This window comes from Oncorhynchus masou, chromosome 11 (assembly GCF_036934945.1).
Source record: "Oncorhynchus masou masou isolate Uvic2021 chromosome 11, UVic_Omas_1.1, whole genome shotgun sequence".
Classification (NCBI taxonomy): Eukaryota; Metazoa; Chordata; class Actinopteri; order Salmoniformes; family Salmonidae; genus Oncorhynchus; species Oncorhynchus masou.
In genome coordinates this window covers 27,010,949-27,032,540 of record NC_088222.1, presented here as the reverse complement: position 1 = coordinate 27,032,540, position 21,592 = coordinate 27,010,949, and the positions used below count along the sequence as shown (strand labels likewise).

The following is a 21,592-nucleotide window of genomic DNA, read 5'->3' as shown; positions in this document are numbered from 1 at the left end:
CAGGCACGCACACGCACGCACGCACACACACACACACACACACACATAAAAAGACATACGAGGAACAAATGACATGGAACTGCTATTAAAATAACTGTTTGCAAATTTATGTCAAACTTTTGATAATAAGAGAAAGTTCTATCCTTACTGGTCATAAATCCACTAATAACTACAAGTATTATCTTAATTACATAACATCTACGACTAATTACAAGGAGATAGAGGAGAGTAAGAGAGCGAGAGAGAGGGGAAGAGAATGTGACAGAGAAAGGAGAGGAAAAAGCCAGAAAAAGAGAGAACGACAAAGAAGAGCATAGACCACTACACTGGTATCAAAGACAGCACTCTGTTACAAGTTAATTTTTGTTTGTTTTTTTGTGTGATTTTCTTTTACACACTATTGAAATACATGGATGATCAACAAAAGATTGTATGTGGTGACAGGGAAGGGAATGGAAAGAGAGAAATCGATGGATGCACAGTACATTTTAATAATATCATATTACAATTAGTAACCACAAAAAATATCAATAAAATCCCCTGATTCAAAATTGAAATCAGTGAAGAAGCATCTTTTTCTTTTTTTAAAAAGTTTTGTATTTCTTTTTTTCCTTTTACATTTGAACATTACAATGGTTCTCTTCCGTTTTCTCATTTCAATTATTACTTGATCATATCTCCACATCATTCAAAAGCATCCAGCATTTTTCTTCACCTGGTTGTTCTGAACCAAAGAGCTAATGAAATGAAACATCAGGTGAAATGAATTGTCAAACATATTTGCAGCAGGAAAAGTACATCAGAATATACACCACTCATTCCATCATCATGTTTACAAATCTTACTGCACTTTAAAGCATGTCGTTAAATGTCTCTATAATTGAGCAAAACCTGTCCCTACACATACTGTGTAAGAAATTAGCGCAGCAGCTATGGTTACCAGGATGAATAATTTATTCAGTGTCTTCTATTGGCTGGATCTAAAATAGCATCAATATTTTAGATTAGAAGTTGGCGTACACAATACAATGAAATCCAAAGACATGACCACAACACATTGGTAGTAATTAATCAGTTAATTGCTATTTGCCAAGCTGTTTGTGTATGCCTATTCTAGAGAGGAGCAACATCCAATAATCCTTCATACTTCACCCCAGAGACAGGACCATTTTAAATAGCCAACATATACATGTGCAAATAGGAAATGGCCTGTTCTTTCTTTACTGCTCACAGTGCAATGATTTATACATTTTTTTTCTCCATTCAATGTTTGAATCTATTTGCCACTAAAATAAATGAAACCTCTCAACGATTCCAAGGTATAACTCACAGGGCTGAGGTATGGTATCAAAATGTTTTCCTTCCTAATTCATTGAAAAGAGAACTGATGGAGTCCCAAACTTAAGAGGAACAAGCAGGAGGAAACAAACAACAACAACAAAACAACAAACAACAAGTTGAGGTTTTCTCTCAGGAGTATAAAAGTGTCTGGATGCGCAGAGTACTGTAAAATGCTTAGGCTCAAGTTCTATTCTTCAACACTAAGTACTGTGTGCTTTGGATTAAATGATCACTCAAATAATATTGATCTCTTAAATAACACTTGGTTAGACAAAAGATACAGATGATCTTTTATCCATTTTAAAACTGTGCGTTGAACTCACCACTTGTAAATGCACTGGTTTGACACTTGTAAATGTATTCAGCTTGAGTATTTACAGAGCAAGCCATCAGTGTTGAAATATGTTGTGTCCATCACTAGGGTAGTCACTGTCTCTGAGCAGTAAAGGATAATAGTATTTGTTTAGAGCTTTTTTTCCTATTCACGCGCTAGAACATTTCTTTGACACACCATCACAAAAATATGCTATTCTCTCATGGAGTTGGTTATATGCAATGACTGGAATAGTATTTACAGTTACATTTATTTTTCTTAAGTCTTTGAATTCACAATGTATTTATATGAAATGTTTTATAGTATACAGATTGTTTTCTAAACAACAAAAACAACACTTGTAAAAAAGGACCATAAAAATATTGGAGTCCTCTTTGTATTGCCCAAAAATAGGTAATTATGGTTAACAATGAGACATCACAATAATTAAAAACAGCTACTAAGATTTATTAGTTAGTTACCCTCTCGAATTTTCATTTGAAATGAAATTGATGTTTTTTTCCAAGACTTTCCACTTTGGATTTCTTTTATGTGCAAAAAGACACCTAAAGCTCTGATCTTTTTCGATGAAACGAATTGGTACCAAATGTGAACACATTACTTCGTACATTCTCGACTATGACCCCCGAAAGAGAGAAGCATATCCATTTGCATACACTACAAGAAAAAAATCAAAAAATGACACAAATAATTAGGATCAAACCAAAATGCCTCCCTGTAAAGCTAATCAAACAACGAATAAAAGGAAGGAAAAAAAGTGAATGAAATCATCAAGAAATGTCATAACAAACCAGGTTGTCAGGTTACAGGTTTGGATTATGGTACAGCAGTTTTCTTTCCTTTCTGAGATGATTTTTTTTATGTGGTTCCACCATTTCTCCTGGGTGATGCTGTAGTGCTTGAAGTTGGATGACATCACCTGTACACAGAGCCAATTAGAAGGTTCGGTCTGTCTTCCCTGGACCACCAGATAGACTCTGCTGAATAGCACAGATGCAGTGGAACAATTAGGAGCATGTACATTTCAATAGCACACAACATGAGCACCTAAGCTTCACCATAACCTAGCATACTAAGAAAACAACATGAGCCTCGTATAACAGTACGTTGTTTGCTACTATACTAACAATATGCGTGAGTCAGTGAGGCATGTACAGTAAATACACACAACCACACACGCACCACACCACAAATGCATTCTCCTATAGTGAGGTCATCACAAGCAAAGCTATCAGGAACTCATTCTCCCAGAATTCCAGTTTACACAGATTGCATCTATTACTGTTGCTTTCTCTTGCCTCATGCACTTTGAACAGCATCAGTGTTAAGGAGGGTGCTAATTGAGTGTGTTCAATTATATTAGTGAGTTTCATAACTGGAACATTGGCTATTACCTTCAGATGACTCCCTAACCAACAACGTCAACCACAGGCAATAGGAATGACACTGAATGTGACGTGTCATGTGCCTGCTTTATTTGACACACTGGCCTGAGTGATGCATTGTATGTAGACAGACCAGGCTTCAAAAGTGTTAAGGCTCTAACATGTTTTGGAATATTTGGGGGGGCAGTAAGGACATAATACTAGTTGCCTTGCATGTTTCCGTCCTAGGTTACAAACTGTACTGTACAGTAAAAGTGAACGGAGAACAAACCCAATCATCTGCCATTAATGCAAACTAGAGAAAGCAACAGTACACAGTCAATTAATCCAAGAACTTCATTATTGTTATTCCATTTATGTAGGCCGATAGGATTAGTGTATACAGTCAATCAGGGAGGACAAGTTCCACAACCAAAGCTTAATCATGTTGTTTTGTAAAAGCATGGACTTGTAGTAATTTGCCATTGCATGCATTTAGCTTAATAGACATATTAAACAAGCGTGTTTCTGTACCTGTACAAGTTTGTAGGACGGTGAGGTGAAATAGAGGGTTACTGTATGTATTTTAACAGAAGAAAGGAGAGGTGGAATTGGAGTAACAGAGTAGAGGTAAATCTACAGAAAAGACTGCTAAACAATATAAATGGAATATAATACCTCCAATAAGATGGCAACCGAACACCTGTTCAATGGTATCCATTTGTAAAAGCTGTCGCAATCAACGGGCCCTAAAAGTATACAGTTAGTACCTTTGTCAGTATGCATTTCAAGGAAAAGAAGAGTTAGTACATTGTATTGTATCCATTTTGTTCCGCTAGCATGAATGGGTATTCTCTGTTCCTGTTCATCATTTTAATCACTAAAGCAACAGACAATCATCATAAATCAAATGTGTTTTTTATTCTTAGGGGGGGGGGACCTGTCCCTTGTAGCATTTGACAGATGTCTTACTTAGTGAGGGTGTTTATACTGTTATTCACTGATCTTCAAAACACCACAACTACTGGAGGTCAATTCCACATGGTGACAGAATGTTCACATCTCCTAAACAATTCAGTTCATTCTAATGAACAGATGGAAGAGAGCTTGAACTGAGTAAAAAGCTACAAGGGTGATTGAAAGAAAATATATCAAATGTATCATTAGGGAAATAGAGACAAAACAAAGGGAGCGCTTGAGAAGAGGGTGAATAGAGGCAAATTCAAGTGAAATGCATTTTGAAGAGAAGAATTACAATCCCTTAACACAGTAAAGGCCATAGGGGCCAGCCCAGCCAACTACTGCACAGGGCCTAAGGACCTGTGAGGGACATAAGATTTCACTTTTTACATACGTATACTCATTCATGCCAACATAAACAATATTAATCAATTAAAATTCAATTCATGCAAAAGCTACTTAGCATCGTCAAACAAAATCTTCCATAATGAGTCATTCTGCATAATGCCAATCAACCACATTGTCTGAACCATATCAGTGAAGTGAGAAACTGACAGCATTCTTAGAGAGCAGAAACAACAATCAATGAGTCTTTTCTTTTAACTGAGCCAGTTATCTAGCTTCTCATCTGTCTATTGTGTCTGTGACAAGTTAAGGAAGTGCCGGTTTAAATAAACGCTTCAATGAAACACACCCAAAAATATCTAGAATGTTCATTAGCCATTCATTTTCTTTGTCATCTTGTTCAATTCAAATTCAAGGGGACAAATGAGCATGAGCCCAATCTATTATTGGTTATGACACAGGAACTGTTCTAGCATTGACATCATCTGACGTCTCTCGAGTCAGTGCTATTACACCAAACTGGGAGATCTGGACGTCTCTCGAGTCAGTGCTATTACACCAAACTGGGAGATCTGGACGTCTCTCGAGTCAGTGCTATTACACCAAACTGGGAGATCTGGACGTGCTCTCTATTACACCAAACTGGGAGATCTGGACGTCTCTCGAGTCAGTGCTATTACACCAAACTGGGAGATCTGGACGTCTCTCGAGTCAGTGCTATTACACCAAACTGGGAGATCTGGACGTCTCTCGAGTCAGTGCTATTACACCAAACTGGGAGATCTGGACGTCTCTCGAGTCAGTGCTATTACACCAAACTGGGAGATCTGGACGTCTCTCGAGTCAGTGCTATTACACCAAACTGGGAGATCTGGACGTCTCTCGAGTCAGTGCTATTACACCAAACTGGGAGATCTGGACGTCTCTCGAGTCAGTGCTATTACACCAAACTGGGAGATCTGGACGTCTCTCGAGTCAGTGCTATTACACCAAACTGGGAGATCTGGACGTCTCTCGAGTCAGTGCTATTACACCAAACTGGGAGATCTGGACGTCTCTCGAGTCAGTGCTATTACACCAAACTGGGAGATCTGGACGTCTCTCGAGTCAGACACCAAACTGGGAGATCTGGACGTCTCTCGAGTCAGTGCTATTACACCAAACTGGGAGATCTGGACGTCTCTCGAGTCAGTGCTATTACACCAAACTGGGAGATCTGGACGTCTCTCGAGTCAGTGCTATTACACCAAACTGGGAGATCTGGACGTCTCTCGAGTCAGTGCTATTACACCAAACTGGGAGATCTGGACGTCTCTCGAGTCAGTGCTATTACACCAAACTGGGAGATCTGGAGTGAGTCAGTGCTATTACACCAAACTGGGAGATCTGGACGTCTCTCGAGTCAGTGCTATTACACCAAACTGGGAGATCTGGACGTCTCTCGAGTCAGTGCTATTACACCAAACTGGGAGATCTGGACGTCTCTCGAGTCAGTGCTATTACACCAAACTGGGAGATCTGGACGTCTCTCGAGTCAGTGCTATTACACCAAACTGGGAGATCGTGTGGCAAGTCAAAGTGACTGAAGTCATCCATGAGGTTGTAACCTGTCAAGTTCCAATATGTGATCTTTTGGCTGCATGTAACACAGAAATTAATTTAAAAACGTCATTTTAGTTCTGAATCATTTCCCTTCTTAATGTTGTGGATAGAGACTTCATCTGCCTGCACACTGAAGGTTGCCACGGCGCTTCACTGGTTCATTTCACTCTGTTCGAATCATTGAGTCATTTTAAGGTGGATTAGGTTGAATGGAATTTAGTACAACTGAAGTAAAAATTAAAAACACATTTCACAACCCTTTTTTCTTGTGTAAAAAAAAGTATATCTGCATCAAATATATCATATCTCCCTTCAAATGTACTGTCAAAATACAATTTAACATTGTTAAAGGGACAACTTTTCACCAGTGTTTAGACAATGAACATTTTCTCATCTTCACAACAAAAGTTGAATCCCATGTGCAATACTATCAATCCAAATTGATTGAAAGCACTGTCAACATTTATCTGAGTCAGCTAGACTATGGATACAAATGGAAAAGGTTAAAACAAAAGAACCCAAAACAATGGGCGCAAGTAGGCAATTTAAAAAATCCATTCTAACAGTATTTTAAATAATTTTCTGCAATTAATCTTGTTCAATGGGCCTACCTTCCTTTTATACTTTCATGATGACTGTTTTCCTAAGTCCTCAGAGTTCTAAGTATTTCTGAAGCAGTTCATTCCCAGAGAATACATCCGAAACTAAAATCCAGAAAACAACTCCTGACATTTCCACTCTCTTTCTGACGCGCGTAAACTAGGAGACACTAACAAGCTGGTGTCAGGTTGAACAAGTTCACAGTGTTTAAAGAGACAGGTGACTGGCAGCGAGGGATACAAACTCAAGAGAATGCAGAAACTTTGGCAGTGCCAATTTAGCAGAGACAGGTCAGTAACAAGATTTAACATTGAGCAAATTAAATGGTTTCATAGTGTGTGTGTAAGTGAACTTCAGCCCTTCAGTAAATTCTATAACAAACATTGTCTTTCTTCCTAAATTGAGACCGACAAAGATTCAACCAATCAGACATGGCACAGCTGACAACTAATAAGGAAAGAGGTGCTCTGCCAGAAAAAATACCAATTAAATGTATTTTTCTGCAGCGTTGTGCTTTTGATGGGATATCATGTTTCAGTTTCACTTGATAGGTACAATGTTGGCAATTTGCTAATTCCCTCTAATTAATACAGTCTCTTCCTCAATTTTTTTCTGCATTTTTTAAATATGTTTTTATTAAAGTCTGATATTGTTGACAGGACAACACACCAGCCCTGTGATCTTCACCAACTGATTGATTCAGTCAAATCTCATTCAATCTCTTCAAAAGTTTGATTGACACAACACTTCATACACCTCTGAAGTGTAGTTAGTGGTGATCCCAGTCACAAGTAGAGAGGGAGTGCAGTATGCATTGCCTCCTTGTAACACTAACACACACATACATTATGTACAGTGCATTTGGAAAGTATTCAGACCCCTGACTTTTTCCAAATTCTGTTACATTACAGCCTTACTTAATGGATTAAATAAATACTAATAATCTATCTACATACAATACCCCATAATGACAAAGGGAAAACAGGGTTTTAGATTTATTTGCTAATTTATAAAAAATAAAAAACAGAAATACCTTATTCAGACCCTTTGCAATGAGAATCGAAATTGAGCTCAGGTGCATCCTGTTTCCATCGGTGAAGCACGGTGGTGGCAGCATCATGCTGTGGGGATGTTTTTTAGCGGCAGGGACAGGGAGACTAGTCAAGTTCGAGGGAAAGATGAATGGAGCAAAGTACAGAGAGATCCTTAATGAAGACCTTCTCCAGAACACTCAAGACCTCAGACTGGGGTGAAGTTTTACCTTCCAACAGCAAAACGACCCTAAGCAAACAGCCAAGATAACGCAGGAGTGGCTTCGGGACAAGTCTCTGAATGTCCTTGAGTGGCCCAGCCAGAGCCCGGACTTGAACCCGATCGAACATCTCTGGAGAAACCTGAAAATGCTCCCCATCCAACCTGACAGAGCTTGAGAGGATCTGCAGAGAAGAATGGGATAAACTACCCAACTACAGGTGTACTAAGCTTATAGTGTTATAATCAAGAATACTCAATGTTGTAATCGCTGCCAAAGATGCTTCAACAAAGTACTGAGTAAAGGGTCTGAGTACTTATGTAAATGTTATATTTCAGTTTAAAATAAAAACAAATAAAAAAACAGTTTTTGCTTTGTCATTATGGGTTATTGTGTGTGGATTGATGAGGGAAACATCTATTTTTAATCAATTTTAGAATAAGGCTGTAACGTAATAAAATGTGGAAAAAGTCAAGGTGTCAGAATACTTTTCAAATGCACTGTATAAGGACAGCAGTCTAATCGGTTAGACCAGGGGTGTCAAACTCATTCCATGGGTGGCTTAGTATCTGCTGGTTTTGTTTTTTCCTTTCAATTAAGACCTAGACAACCAGGTGAGGGGTGTTCGTTACTAATCAGTGACCTTCATGCATCAATCAAGTACAAGGGAGGAGCGAAAACCCGGGGACACTTGGCCCTCCATGGAATGAGATTGACACGTGCGGGCTAGACAGACAGACAGACAGAACGGTCAGTGGACAGAGAAGGTGTACTGTACTCACTGCGATACTGTGGCCGAAGCCGGAGCCAGCCTGGGGGCTGGCAGCACTGATGTAGTTAGCCACATTGGAGTCCTGGCCTCCAGGGCCGTACAGGTCGGCTACAGGCCCTGGGCTGTTGGCACCTGGGAAGCCTCCAGGACGAGCTGGGTTTCCCCCTGTACATAGAGCACAGCAAGGGGGCAACAATTCAGTTCCACAGCGGTCCTTCACAGAGCACAGGTGATAACTTATATGTAGCTAGTTCATTCTGGGTCATTCTTCCACAATATAGACATTCACATCCAAGAATGCATTACTGAACTCATGTCTGGGAAGAGGTATATTCATCAATACTATAATTAAACACAACACACATTAGTGAGTAATTGGTAATGCCATTTGAGGCCTGTTTGCACGTAAACTGCATTAATTTTGTTGGGGATTGACAGAAGAAATGTTGCAGGCTTGAGGCAGCAAGAGCAATGTAAAAGATGAATCCAGTATGATATTCTAGAGATATCTACATGCTACGTATACTATTCAGTGAAAACACTCACACCACAATCATGCACAATAGAAACTGTAAGCAGACCACCAGAGATACTTGGACCATGCTACCAACTATTAAGGTGTAGTTATGTATGTTGACAAGTGTTCATTTTATTGGTCATTATTATAATATTCAAGAGGTGCCATATAGTTAAGGGGGCAGCGTAGTTGCTTGGATTCTATACTCATGTAGGTATAACACCAGTTGATGTTGTTTTATTTTCCCGATTAGACAAAAACCTGATTGGACAAAACATTCCAATGTACACTTTTTTCTTTCATTGCATCTTACAATATATCTATATCTATTCCATGCATATTTGGCCTGGCCATTTCCTGACTTCAGGCTTTCAGTAAACTGCAGAAAGAGTTCTGATGATGTTTGTTAAAAATGCCACTCCAGCAAGAAAACAAAGGACACAAGTGTTCTACAGACGGAGGAGATATAAACCCTGGGAAATATACAAAATATAAAAGCTTGCCCTGAGTTCATCCACAGGTACACAATGTGGAGATGTAAATGAACCACTCTGTGTGACCTCTAACCTATGCCCTGTGGCTAGGAGAGAGTCTGACTAATAAAAAGGTCTTTTGAAAACCCAGACGCCCAGCGATGGCCAATAACACTGCCAAAATAAAACTAAGCTGGGAGGGGGCACAGTGATGTCTTAAAACAGTATAACTGCTACACCACTTCAATCTCCTCCGCTGTCAGATTCACATAACCCTCCATCTCACCTCCATTGAGAAATAAACCATGAAAATGCAGAAATGAAATGAAAAGGAAAAGAGAAACACTCTGTGGAGTTCTGAGGCTCTTGGCTGTGGCGTATCTCCTACAAAAACAGAAAGTTGATCTGTAGGCTATGTGTTTGGAGTTTAATATAGAAATATATACATGATGCTAGATTTTGAGCTCATGAGGCTAATAAGACCTGTACTGTACAGGGATGCCTTGCATGGCACTTCAAAAACAAGCTTTAGATGCTATTGAAATGCAAAACACACACCCTTATCAGATGCTATAGTCCTTCAGAAGTTGTGGCACATCACTTTATCTATACTAACTCTGTGAGAAGCACAAAATCCCTCTTTCAGTGGGTTTCTTCCTAAATGTAAAATGAGAACCTGTCCCAGACCATAGAGATCAACTGAGGGAGCCATTCCTATGGCTGGCCTCACGGCTCTGGTCTGTATGGAACAGCACTTAATGAACTTGCTTATTAAGCAATTACAGCTATTTTCAGTTTAAACGGTAATCCTAATTTCTTATAATTACTGGATTCTATTGAATGGCGCACAGCACCGCACCCCGATGGGAAACAGGATTGATGCTTTTCCTTAAACCTCGGGGCTACATGGCCTCAGTCATTAAGTTTAATAGCAAAACATGAGTTACACTTATTGGGGTTGGCTGGTGGCTTCGCGGCGCCCATGCTAATTTAACGAGCCAGCCTTTGATTACACAGCATCTTTAAAGACACAGGTGACTCATCTGTTCCGCACCAACTCCCCTCGCTGGGGTCTTATTCATGTCACTTTGTATGTTGTTTCTGCTCTGACAAAGTGTTTGTGTGGATAAGGGAGGAAGGTGCTGATACAAATGTCATTCTATGCCTACACTGCTTTCCTATGTTCAGCAAAAAATAACATTAACTCTGAAAAAGTAGGTTCAACAAAAAGCAAACCTGGTGATATTTGTAGATACGACTGTGTCTGTGAGACTGGGGTGGGTAGATATGAACAAACATTCCCCAGATAAATACATCATTGGGGCTTAAGTATCTGAGCAATGACAAAGCAGGAGGTCAATACGATGATGTTTATCCACTGTAGGATCATATGGCTATGTTTTATGTCCTGTAATTGGGTCTTAATAACTGAAGCAGTTTGTAGACTGTAGTTTGACTGGTGTGATCACGTCTATTGAGTTGCACTTTAAAATACATCAATGTATTCACAGTCTGAAAGCACTTGGGGCTACAGGGGAAGCATTCTCTTGAAGGTAAACAGGGGTGGAGGTGGTTTACAATTAACATTTGCCATGAAAGCATTTCTATTCAGACTGGTAGTTACAATTTTCTAATTTCCTGGTGGCTGGGCGTCTGTCTCAGCATCCCTACCTTTACCCACGGGGCATCATTAGAAAACCGGGAGGAGCCATTCACAACGGGCCTTTACCAAATGAGGAAAGCCACAAAACACTTCCTCTTCTACAGCCAAGCACAGAAACAAATAAAGAATCAACACACTATACAATTCCCCACATTTAGATGTAGACCCTCTCTTCTCTACAGCTGTGTGTGTAATCAAAGCCCACTTATCACCACTCTGTGTGTAAATGGAGAGGTGGATGTAGGCCTGCAGTCCTGCCATCTTCCTGTGAAGCCCTAGGACACAGACAGACAGTGGAGTCCTGAAGGGATCCATCCCAATGAGTCATGCAGGCAGACAAATCTCCACCCAGAATGGGCCGGCCTCCAAACCAGGAGATCTGTGTAATCCTCGCTGTAAAGCACGGGGCCTAAAGATGTCTTTTCCTGTCTGCTGCCAAAGCCAATGAGGCAGGACTAGTGAGGAGTACAGGGACGGACTGCGGGGGGCCTCAACACCTGCCGCTGCCTGCTGGTCACCACTCCTCCACTCCACTCTTTCATTGGTACAATAGAGTAGGACTCTACAGAGCAGTGACGGCACCATTAGTCAGTCTGGTTGGGTCATCATCATCAGCAGACATCATTACTGTCTCTAGTCTACATGGCCATTTCATCTGGACGGGAGGATAAGATCTGGTCAGGAGAGAGCCACACCAGTAGTCAAACTCACTTTAGGAAGTTTAGCATATTTTCAGTGATATCATGTTTCACTGTTAGTAAGATTGTTTGAAGAGCGATACAACAAGAACATACAGTGAGGCCAAAAATATCTACTGTGGATCAGATCAACACCACCAAATCACATCTACAGCTCTCTGCCTGACATCCCCTGAGCTGGGGTCAATAAGGAACACTTCTCAACATTTTCCTCTCAACATGGTTTTTCTCCTGTACACTTACTCCTAAAAATATGAAATGCAATTTAGTGAAATTACATCTCTTGTCAATTTTATCAGGAACAAACCTATGACCAAACGAATAGCACATGTTGACCCTGAATGTGGTTTAAAATGAGGGTAATCAATTGAAATTAAATTGTTATAGCTACGTATTTTCTGTAGAGGAAATGGCATAGAAACACAATTGCTTTCCACTGACTTATTGGATGCAACATATGGTTTCCACTATGTAAAGAACACAACCTTGGGAAAAACACACCAAATTGCCAGGTAAATGTTAGCGCTTCTGCCAAAAACACACACTGATATCATACTGAAACATGCCACTTGTAATGTAATAGCGAAATTATGCATATGACTGAGCTAGGATGTAATGTTACTTTAATCTATAAACAAAACATGTCTTCTGATTGCCTAGTTGTTCGCAAAACAATTATCCATCACTCAATCATTTCCAATACACTCTCACTGACTAACCGTTTCACTGACTAACCCTTTCACTGACTAACCATTTCACTGACTAACCATTTCACTGACTAACAATTTCACTGACTAACCCTTTCACTGACTAACCCTTTCACTGACTAACCATTTCACTGTATACCCCTTCACTGACTAACCCTTTCACTGACTAACCCTTTCACTGACTAACCCTTCACTGACTAACCCTTTCACTGACTAACCCTTTCACTGGCTAACCATTTCACCGATTAACCCTTTCACTGACTAACCATTTCACTGACTAACCCTTTCACTGACTAACCCTTTCACTGACTAACCCTTTCACTGACTAACCATTTCACTGACTAACCCTTTCACTGACTAACCCTTTCACTGTATACCCCTTCACTGACTAACCCTTTCACTGACTAACCCTTTCACTGACTAACCCTTTCACTGACTAACCCTTTCACTGACTAACCATTTCACTGACTAACCATTTCACTGACTAACCCCTCACTGGCTAACCCTTTCACTGACTAACCCTTTCACTGGATAACCCTTCACTGACTAACCCTTTCACTGACTAACCCTTTCACTGGCTAACCCTTCACTGACTAACCCTTTCACTGGCTAACCCTTCACTGACTAACCCTTCACTGACTAAAACTTTCACTGACTAACCCTTCACTAACTAAACCTTTCACTGACTAACCCTTTCACTGACTAACCCTTTCACTGACTAACACTTCACTGACTAACCCTTTCACTGACTAACCCTTTCACTGACTAACCCTTTCACTGACTAACACTTCACTGACTAACCATTTCACTGGCTAACCCTTTCACTGACTAACCCTTTCACTGACTAACCATTTCACTGACTAACCCCTTCACTGACTAACCATTTCACTGTATACCCTTTCACTGACTAACCCTTTCACTGACTAACCCTTTCACTGACTAACCCTTCACTGGCTAACCCTTTCACTGACTAACCCTTTCACTGACTAACCCTTTCACTGACTAACCCTTTCACTGACTAACCCTTTCACTGGCTAACCCTTTCACTGACTAACCCTTTCACTGACTAACCCTTCACTGACTAACCCTTTCACTGACTAACCCTTTCACTGACTAACCCTTTCACTGACTAACCCTTTCACTGACTAACCATTTCACTGGCTAACCCTTTCACTGACTAACCCTTTCACTGACTAACCCTTTCACTGACTAACCATTTCACTGGCTAACCCTTTCACTGACTAACCATTTCACTGGCTAACCCTTTCACTGACTAACCCTTTCACTGGCTAACCCTTTCACTGACTAACCCACATTTCACTGACTAACCCTTTCACTGACTAACCCTTTCACTGACTAACACTTCACTGACTAACCCTTTCACTGACTAACCCTTTCACTGACTAACACTTCACTGACTAACCATTTCACTGGCTAACCCTTTCACTGACTAACCCTTTCACTGACTAACCATTTCACTGACTAACCCCTTCACTGACTAACCATTTCACTGTATACCCTTTCACTGACTAACCCTTTCACTGACTAACCCTTTCACTGACTAACCCTTCACTGGCTAACCCTTTCACTGACTAACCCTTTCACTGACTAACCATTTCACTGACTAACCCTTTCACTGACTAACCCTTTCACTGGCTAACCCTTTCACTGACTAACCCTTTCACTGACTAACCCTTCACTGACTAACCCTTTCACTGACTAACCCTTTCACTGACTAACCCTTTCACTGACTAACCCTTTCACTGACTAACCATTTCACTGGCTAAACCTTTCACTGACTAACCCTTTCACTGACTAACCCTTTCACTGACTAACCATTTCACTGGCTAACCCTTTCACTGACTAACCATTTCACTGGCTAACCCTTTCACTGACTAACCCTTCACTTTCACTGACTAACCCTTTCAAACTGACTAACCCTTTCACTGACTAACCCTTTCACTGACTAACCCTTCACTGACTAACCCTTTCACTGACTAACCCTTTCACTGACTAACCATTTCACTGGCTAACCCTTTCACTGACTAACCCTTTCACTGACTAACCCTTTCACTGACTAACCATTTCACTGGCTAACCCTTTCACTGACTAACCATTTCACTGGCTAACCCTTTCACTGACTAACCCTTTCACTGACTAACCATTTCACTGGCTAACCCTTTCACTGACTGACCCTTTCACTGACTAACCCTTTCACTGACTAACCATTTCACTGACTAACCCCTTCACTGACTAACCATTTCACTGTATACCCTTTCACTGACTAACCCTTCACTGACTAACCCTTTCACTGACTAACCCTTTCACTGACTAACCCTTTCACTGACTAACCATTTCACTGGCTAACCCTTTCACTGACTAACCCTTTCACTGACTAACCCTTTCACTGACTAACACTTTCACTGACTAACCCTTTCACTGACTAACCCTTTCACTGACTAACACTTTCACTGACTAACCCTTTCACTGGCTAACCCTTTCACTGACTAACCCTTTCACTGACTAACCCTTTCACTGGCTAACCCTTTCACTGGCTAACCATTTCACTGACTAACCATTTCACTGGCTAATCCTTTCACTCTCCCAGTCAGTCAGTCTTTCACTCTCATTCAAATGTTGAAATCGAAAAGGTTCAAATGTCCAGGTGGTTGAATTGGGTGGATGGGGACATAAGAAAAGTAAATGAGAGCTTTCTCACAGAGGACATTGTAGTCCAGTCCCCTACCTCCCATGCTCTGTGTATGGAGGAAAACATACATGTCCTCCCCTTGGAGCAAGCAGGGGCATGGAACAAACTTCACAAATAAACAGAAAAAGTTACATTGAAAATGAAAAAGAAGGAATAAACATGCAATGCATTGCTGGCAAGACGTTCATCCTTATCGCATTTATTTCTTTCCTCGTCAAAGACCAACAAAAAAATGTCAACCAAAAAACTGCATAGATCATCTGTATGGAGGAAACTTCATGAGTCAAACTGAACAGTCCAGACGGTGGATGAGAGAGATGCACATACAAACCTGGGCTCTTAAACTGATCCGGGCTGTGCAGGTGCTGGAGGGGGGAGTTGCAGGCGGAGGTGGCATGCTCACTGTGCAGCATCTGAGCCGCCTGGGGCCCCAGGGAGCCATAGTCCGCAAAGGAGCAGGGCGCCCCCCTCTGGTCACTGGGCGCAGAGTAAAACCCGTAATCGTGAAAGCCTGAGAGGTACAGTATAGGTTGGGGAGGGGGAGGGGAAGGGACTCCATCATTGTGGAAAACGTTTGTTTCACAGTAGTCAATGTCCAGACTCATAAGCATGGCATGGTGGTTGGTGTGTGACTACTTATGAGGGGTTAATTTGGCTGAGATACATTGTGTCCTCTCCCTGCTCTCCCTCCCCAGCAGATCCTGCTGCCAGTCTGAGTGTCTGAGGTGTAGGAGTCTGTCGGAACCAGGGTAACGCATCATCCCTCTATATGGAACCCAACCCATTTAGTGGAATTACATGGTTGACTGTCTAAGATAATAGGATGTTTGACTGTCTACGATAATAGGATTGTTGACTGTCTAAGATAATAGGACGGTTGAGTGTCAAATAAGATAATAGGATGGTTGATTGTCTAAGATAATAGGATGGTCGACTATCTAAGATAATAGGATGGTTGACTGTCTAAGATAATAGGATGGTTGAGTGTCAAATAAGATAATAGGATGGTTGATTGTCTAAGATAATAGGATGGTCGACTATCTAAGATAATAGGATGGTTGACTGTCTAAGATAATAGGACGGTTGAGTGTTAAATAAGATAATAGGATGGTTGATTGTCTAAGATAATAGGATGGTTGACTGTCTAAGATAATAGGATGGCTGACTGTCTACGATAATAGGATGGCTGACTGTCTACGATAATAGAATGGCTGATTGTCTACAATAATAGGATGGCTGACTGTCTACGATAATAGGATGGCTGACTGTCTACGATAATAGGATGGCTGACTGTCTACGATAATAGGATGGCTGACTGTCTACGATAATAGAATGGCTGATTGTCTACAATAATAGGATGGCTGACTGTCTAAGATAATAGAATGGCTGACTGTCTAAGATAATAGAATGGCTGATTGTCTACAATAATAGGATGGCTGACTGTCTACGATAATAGGATGGCTGACTGTCTACGATAATAGGATGGCTGACTGTCTACGATAATAGGATGGCTGACTGTCTACGATAATAGGATGGTTAACTGTCTACGATAATAGGATGCTTAACTGGCTAGTAACAATCATAAGACAAACAGTGAAGTAGGAGCTTTTTGAGGTAGTAGACTGGCTGTCTCTAAATCCTATACATGAATCAATCTAACCTGATTCCCTCACATTGTCCTGTGATTCAGAGAGAGGGATGAAACTGGAGAATCATTAAAAACACAGGTCAATACAGCTTTAATTTGACGACTACAATGCTTACTGGACATATCTGATGTAAACACATCATTCAACGGGAGGAAAATGTAGAATGCGTACAAATCAATAATTAATTTCATGCCTCTGATTTTGAACCACTACTACTACATATTGAGGTCTATGCATGTGACATTTTCTTTGGGTTGGATAACAAAGAGACACATTCATGTTTACCGACCATTACCAAAAGGCAGGGCTCCAAAACACTCCACACTTATTGGGCCATTCAAACGTGGCCCTCATTCCACACAGATGGAGGATTATCAACGCTTCAGAAATCGTCATTCAGCAATAAGACGTGCTGACATTTACTGCTTGTCCTCTTAATCTGAGACAAGCTGCTCTTATAAAGAGAGCCATTAAAGGCAATTGTTCCCTCTCGCACCTCTTCAATATGGGGAGTTAATCCACTCAAGGAAAAGCTGAGATTGGCGTCAGCGGCTCTTTTCACGGCAGGTCTCCCTGCTGTGTGCTTGTTTTTTATATGAGTCTCCAACTGAAGAGGCGATCAAAGCCGTGCCACACCTAGACCGCCATAATGAGCTTGTCAGCAGCTGCCAAATGGAATCTAAACACCAGGCGTGTTCCTTAGCCGGCGCTTTAGGGCCTCACAGTTTCACCGCGCGCTACTCGGGCTCCATTCCCACTTCTTAAATAATGGGCTCCTAAAATGGCAGACTTCCAGTCATGTACAGTAAACCCTGAGACGTGGAACAAAGCTCCATAACGCAATAACCCCTTTACATCTCTCTTAAGCAACTGTTACGGAAAACCGATCAGTCTTTACCAATGAGGAAAATGATGACAACTCAGAACTCAGAGAAGGGCAACATTAATGGGAAGATAAAGGAATGAATGAGTGAACGGGTCGATGCAGGAATAAAAAAGAATGATAAAACCGTACTTTCACCTCCAGTTTTACATACACTAAGTCGACTGTGCCTTTAAACAGCTTGGAAAATTCCAGAAAAGCCTTAGAAGCTTCTGATAGGCTAATTGACATCATTTGAGGCAATTGGAGGTGTACCTGTGGATGTATTTCAAGGCATACCTTCAAACTCAGTGCCTCTTTGCTTGACATCATGGGAAAATCAAAAGAAATCAGCCAAGACATCAGAAAAATAACCTCCACAAGTCTGGTTCATCCTTGGGAGTAATTTCCAAATGCCTGATGGTACCACGTTCATTTGTACAAACAATAGTACACATGTATATAAACACCATGGGACCACGCAGCTGTCATACCGTTCGGGAAGGAGACGCGTTCTGTCACCTAAAGCTGAACGTACTTTGTGGTGAAAAGTGCAAATCAATCCCAAAACAACAGCAAAGGACCTTAAGAAGATGCTGGAGGAAACAGGTGCAAACGTATCTATATCCACAGTAAAACGAGTCCTATTTCGACATAACCTGAAAGGCCGCTCAGCAAGGAAGAAGCCACTGCTCCAAAACCGCCATAAAAAAGCCTACTGCTACTGGGACAGAGATCGTACTTTTTGGAGAAATGTCCTCTGGTCTGATGAAACAAAAATATGACTGTTTGGCCATAATGACCATCATTATGTTTGGAGGAAAAAGGGGGACGCTTGCAAGCCGAAGAACACCATCCCAACCGTGAAGCACGGGGGTGGCAGCATCATGTTGTGGGGGTGCTTTGCTGCAGGAGGGACTGGTGCACTTCACAAAATAGATGGCATCATGAGGTAGGACAATTATGTGGATATACTGAAGCAACATCTCAAGACATCAGTAAGGAAGTTAAAGCTTGGTCGCAAATGGGTCATCCAAATGGACAATGACCCCAAGCATACTTCCAAAGTTGTGGCAAAATGGCTAAAGGACAACAAAGTCAAGGTATTGGAGTGGCCATCACAAAGCCCTGACCTCAATCCTATAGAACATGTGTGGGCTGAACTCAAAAAGCGTGTGCGAGCAAGGAGGCCTACAAACCTGACTCCGTTACACCAGCTCTGTCAGGAGGAATGGGCCAAAATTCACCCAACTTATTGTGGGAAGCTTGTGGAAGGCTACCCAAAACATTTGACCCAAGTTAAACAATTTAAAGGCAATGCTACCAAATACGAATTGAGTGTATGTACACTTCTGACCCACTGGGAATGTGATGAAAGAAATAAAAGCTGAAATAAATCATTCTCTCTACGATTATTCTGACATTTCACATTCATAAAATAAAGTGGTGATCCTAACTGACCTAAGACAGATCATTTTTACTACAATTAAATGTCAGGGATTGTGAAAAAGTGAGTAAATGTATTTGGCTAAGGTGTATGTAAACTTCCGACTTCAACTGTAAATCTTTGTAACCTAAGACAAGTCTTCCAAACAAGTCTAGAAATGAGAGAATGTCAAGGAGCTGTTATGACTCCAGTGGTATCAGACAGAGCTGTCTCCTCTCAGTGTGATAGAGAGGATATGACAGGACCCAGGGACAGGTGCTGAGTCACCAGTGACCTGCACTCAACCCTCAGTCCATCTCTGTATCTTAGTTCTGGAGGCTGCCTGGCTGGCTCCTGTCTGTCTGTCTGTCTGTCTGTCTGTCTGTCTGTCTGTCTGTCTGTCTGTCTGTCTGTCTGTCTGTCTGTCTGTCTGTCTGTGCCCGACTGTCACACGGGTGGCCATTCAGCATTCTGCACGTGCTCCAGTGACATTAAATCCAGCTGCACCTCCTCTGTACCCCACACCACAGCCATGCCACCAACCACAGAGTCAGTACTCCCAGGCAGGGACGTTCTCTTACACACACCAACGACCTGGGAGACACTCCCTCTGCAGCACGGGAATGAGGACTCTGTGAGGAGGACGGGCCAGGTTGAATTATGGACGAGGGCATTTCACAGGGTCACAGCTTTTCTCTGAAGGATGTGTTCTTTTCCGGGACTGGGGAAAAAGGATAAGGGACAAAATTTCCTGAGTGTTCCACCTCCTTATCTTCACCCCTGCCCACCATCCTCCTTTCTTCTGCCTGTGCTATGGAATGCCGCCTTCAGGCGACTTTCACGGGAGATACGCATTCAGCCCAGCTTTAATCATTAAGGACACCAGGAGAAAACTAGGGACACTTGTGTTTAATCCGTTTGTGACATCCACGCTAATAGCCGGCCGTCCTTGAGTTTCCGAGGTGGTTTTCCCATGCTCATCTCTAATTAGACAAGCTTCCTCTGCTTCCTCTCCTCTTCCTAATTAGATCTTTAACAACAAACAAGCAGCGACCTTTACAAAGGCCTTGCCACAATCTCCCCCATTAGTTAAACGGCTGAGAGGTGCTAGGCTGAGGGAGGGGAGGGAGGGGGAGGCCCTGCTTTGTCTCTGGCCCAGCCACACCACCCGTGCCACATCCGTATGGTACCGGCTGCCAGGCCCCCGACAATGGCAGCTTCCTGTTGCAATCTGCATAATTCCGCCAATTCCAGGATAGCGGGAACGACAGGACACAAAGACGACATCCACAGACACAACAAATACACATGGCGGCTTTGTTTGCGCTGACACGGACAATTAGTCCTCAGCTGCTGGCATGAGGCCTCTCACTGCCGGGAGGGTCTTATCTAATAAAGCCAGGCAAAATTACTTTTATTGTTCAGGTAGATTGCGCCTAATGATAGTGCCACCAGTGGGAGAGGATATGAATAAAATTAGGCTCACTGAAAACGCTCCCTTCTATGGACCAAAGCTGCCATCTGGGAGAGGCAGAATAGCTTGATTATCTTCCCCAACTAATTTTCTTTTCAGAGCAAACAAATGATTTAAGCTACTTTCACTTGGGCGAAGGTGAGAAACAGAACGAGAGTGACGAAAAGTGGCTGAACATCAAAGATGTAGAAATAATGGCTTTCCTTTGATCATCCTAACAGACATATGTTTTTTACCAAGCTGTTAGAGAGGGCCTAATTCTCCCATTTCTCTACACTAGCGCACTTCTGTTGGGGGATGGACGGGGGCTTGTATATGTGTGTATGCATACAATCCCTGTGGTGCTTTGGAGTAAAGCTCATTATAAACTACAGTACTGTATTTCTATATTAAAGGAACATCTGGTCCAATCAATGGAACTACGACAAATGAATAATAATAAGCCAGGATGGAATATCATATCGCACAATTACTTTTTTTCTTAGAATAGAACACAATACTGCATGTCTCTCTGACCACTTTAACATGCAAGAAGCATTCACACATTACCTAGACCCTTTCTCAGTTTTTGGTCTGTAGATAATAAATGCATTGTGGCTATCAGTACTCAACAGTGTGGAACATAAAAATGTACATTCTGATTGAGGTGACTGAGGACAGAAACAGTTCCATAAAACAATGCTTTACAGACAGTCACAGCACTGAAAGTCTTCTACAATAACAGTACGTGACTATTCAACTGAGGTGGACACTTTGTGCTCCAGTGTAATACGTCTTCTCTTGGTCTTTCATGGTTAGGTAAAGGTGGATGCTCAGACACCTGTGCACGACCTCAGGGATACC

General features: G+C 41.6%; 1 protein-coding gene across 12 annotated transcripts in view; it reads right to left on the bottom strand.

Annotated features, from left to right (window-relative positions):
* Window positions 1-469: 469 nt before the first annotated feature.
* The window catches only part of LOC135548393 (RNA-binding protein Musashi homolog 2), a 399,534-nt gene continuing 378,411 nt past the window's right edge, over window positions 470-21,592 (bottom strand). For 4 of the 12 annotated variants that reach the window (XM_064977945.1, XM_064977950.1, XM_064977949.1 and 1 more), the window contains exons 12-15: window positions 15,670-15,849; window positions 8,581-8,735; window positions 3,718-3,788; window positions 470-2,655 (exon numbers count right to left, since the gene is read on the bottom strand). In XM_064977945.1, coding sequence (XP_064834017.1) covers window positions 3,747-3,788; window positions 8,581-8,735; window positions 15,670-15,849 — 377 coding nt within the window. In that variant the 3' untranslated portion in view covers window positions 470-2,655; window positions 3,718-3,746. Of the gene's footprint in view, window positions 2,656-3,573; window positions 3,615-3,717; window positions 3,789-8,580; window positions 8,736-15,669; window positions 15,850-21,592 lie in introns of all 12 variants that reach the window. The other 8 variants (XM_064977952.1, XM_064977953.1, XM_064977954.1 and 5 more) reach the window with 6 other exon arrangements.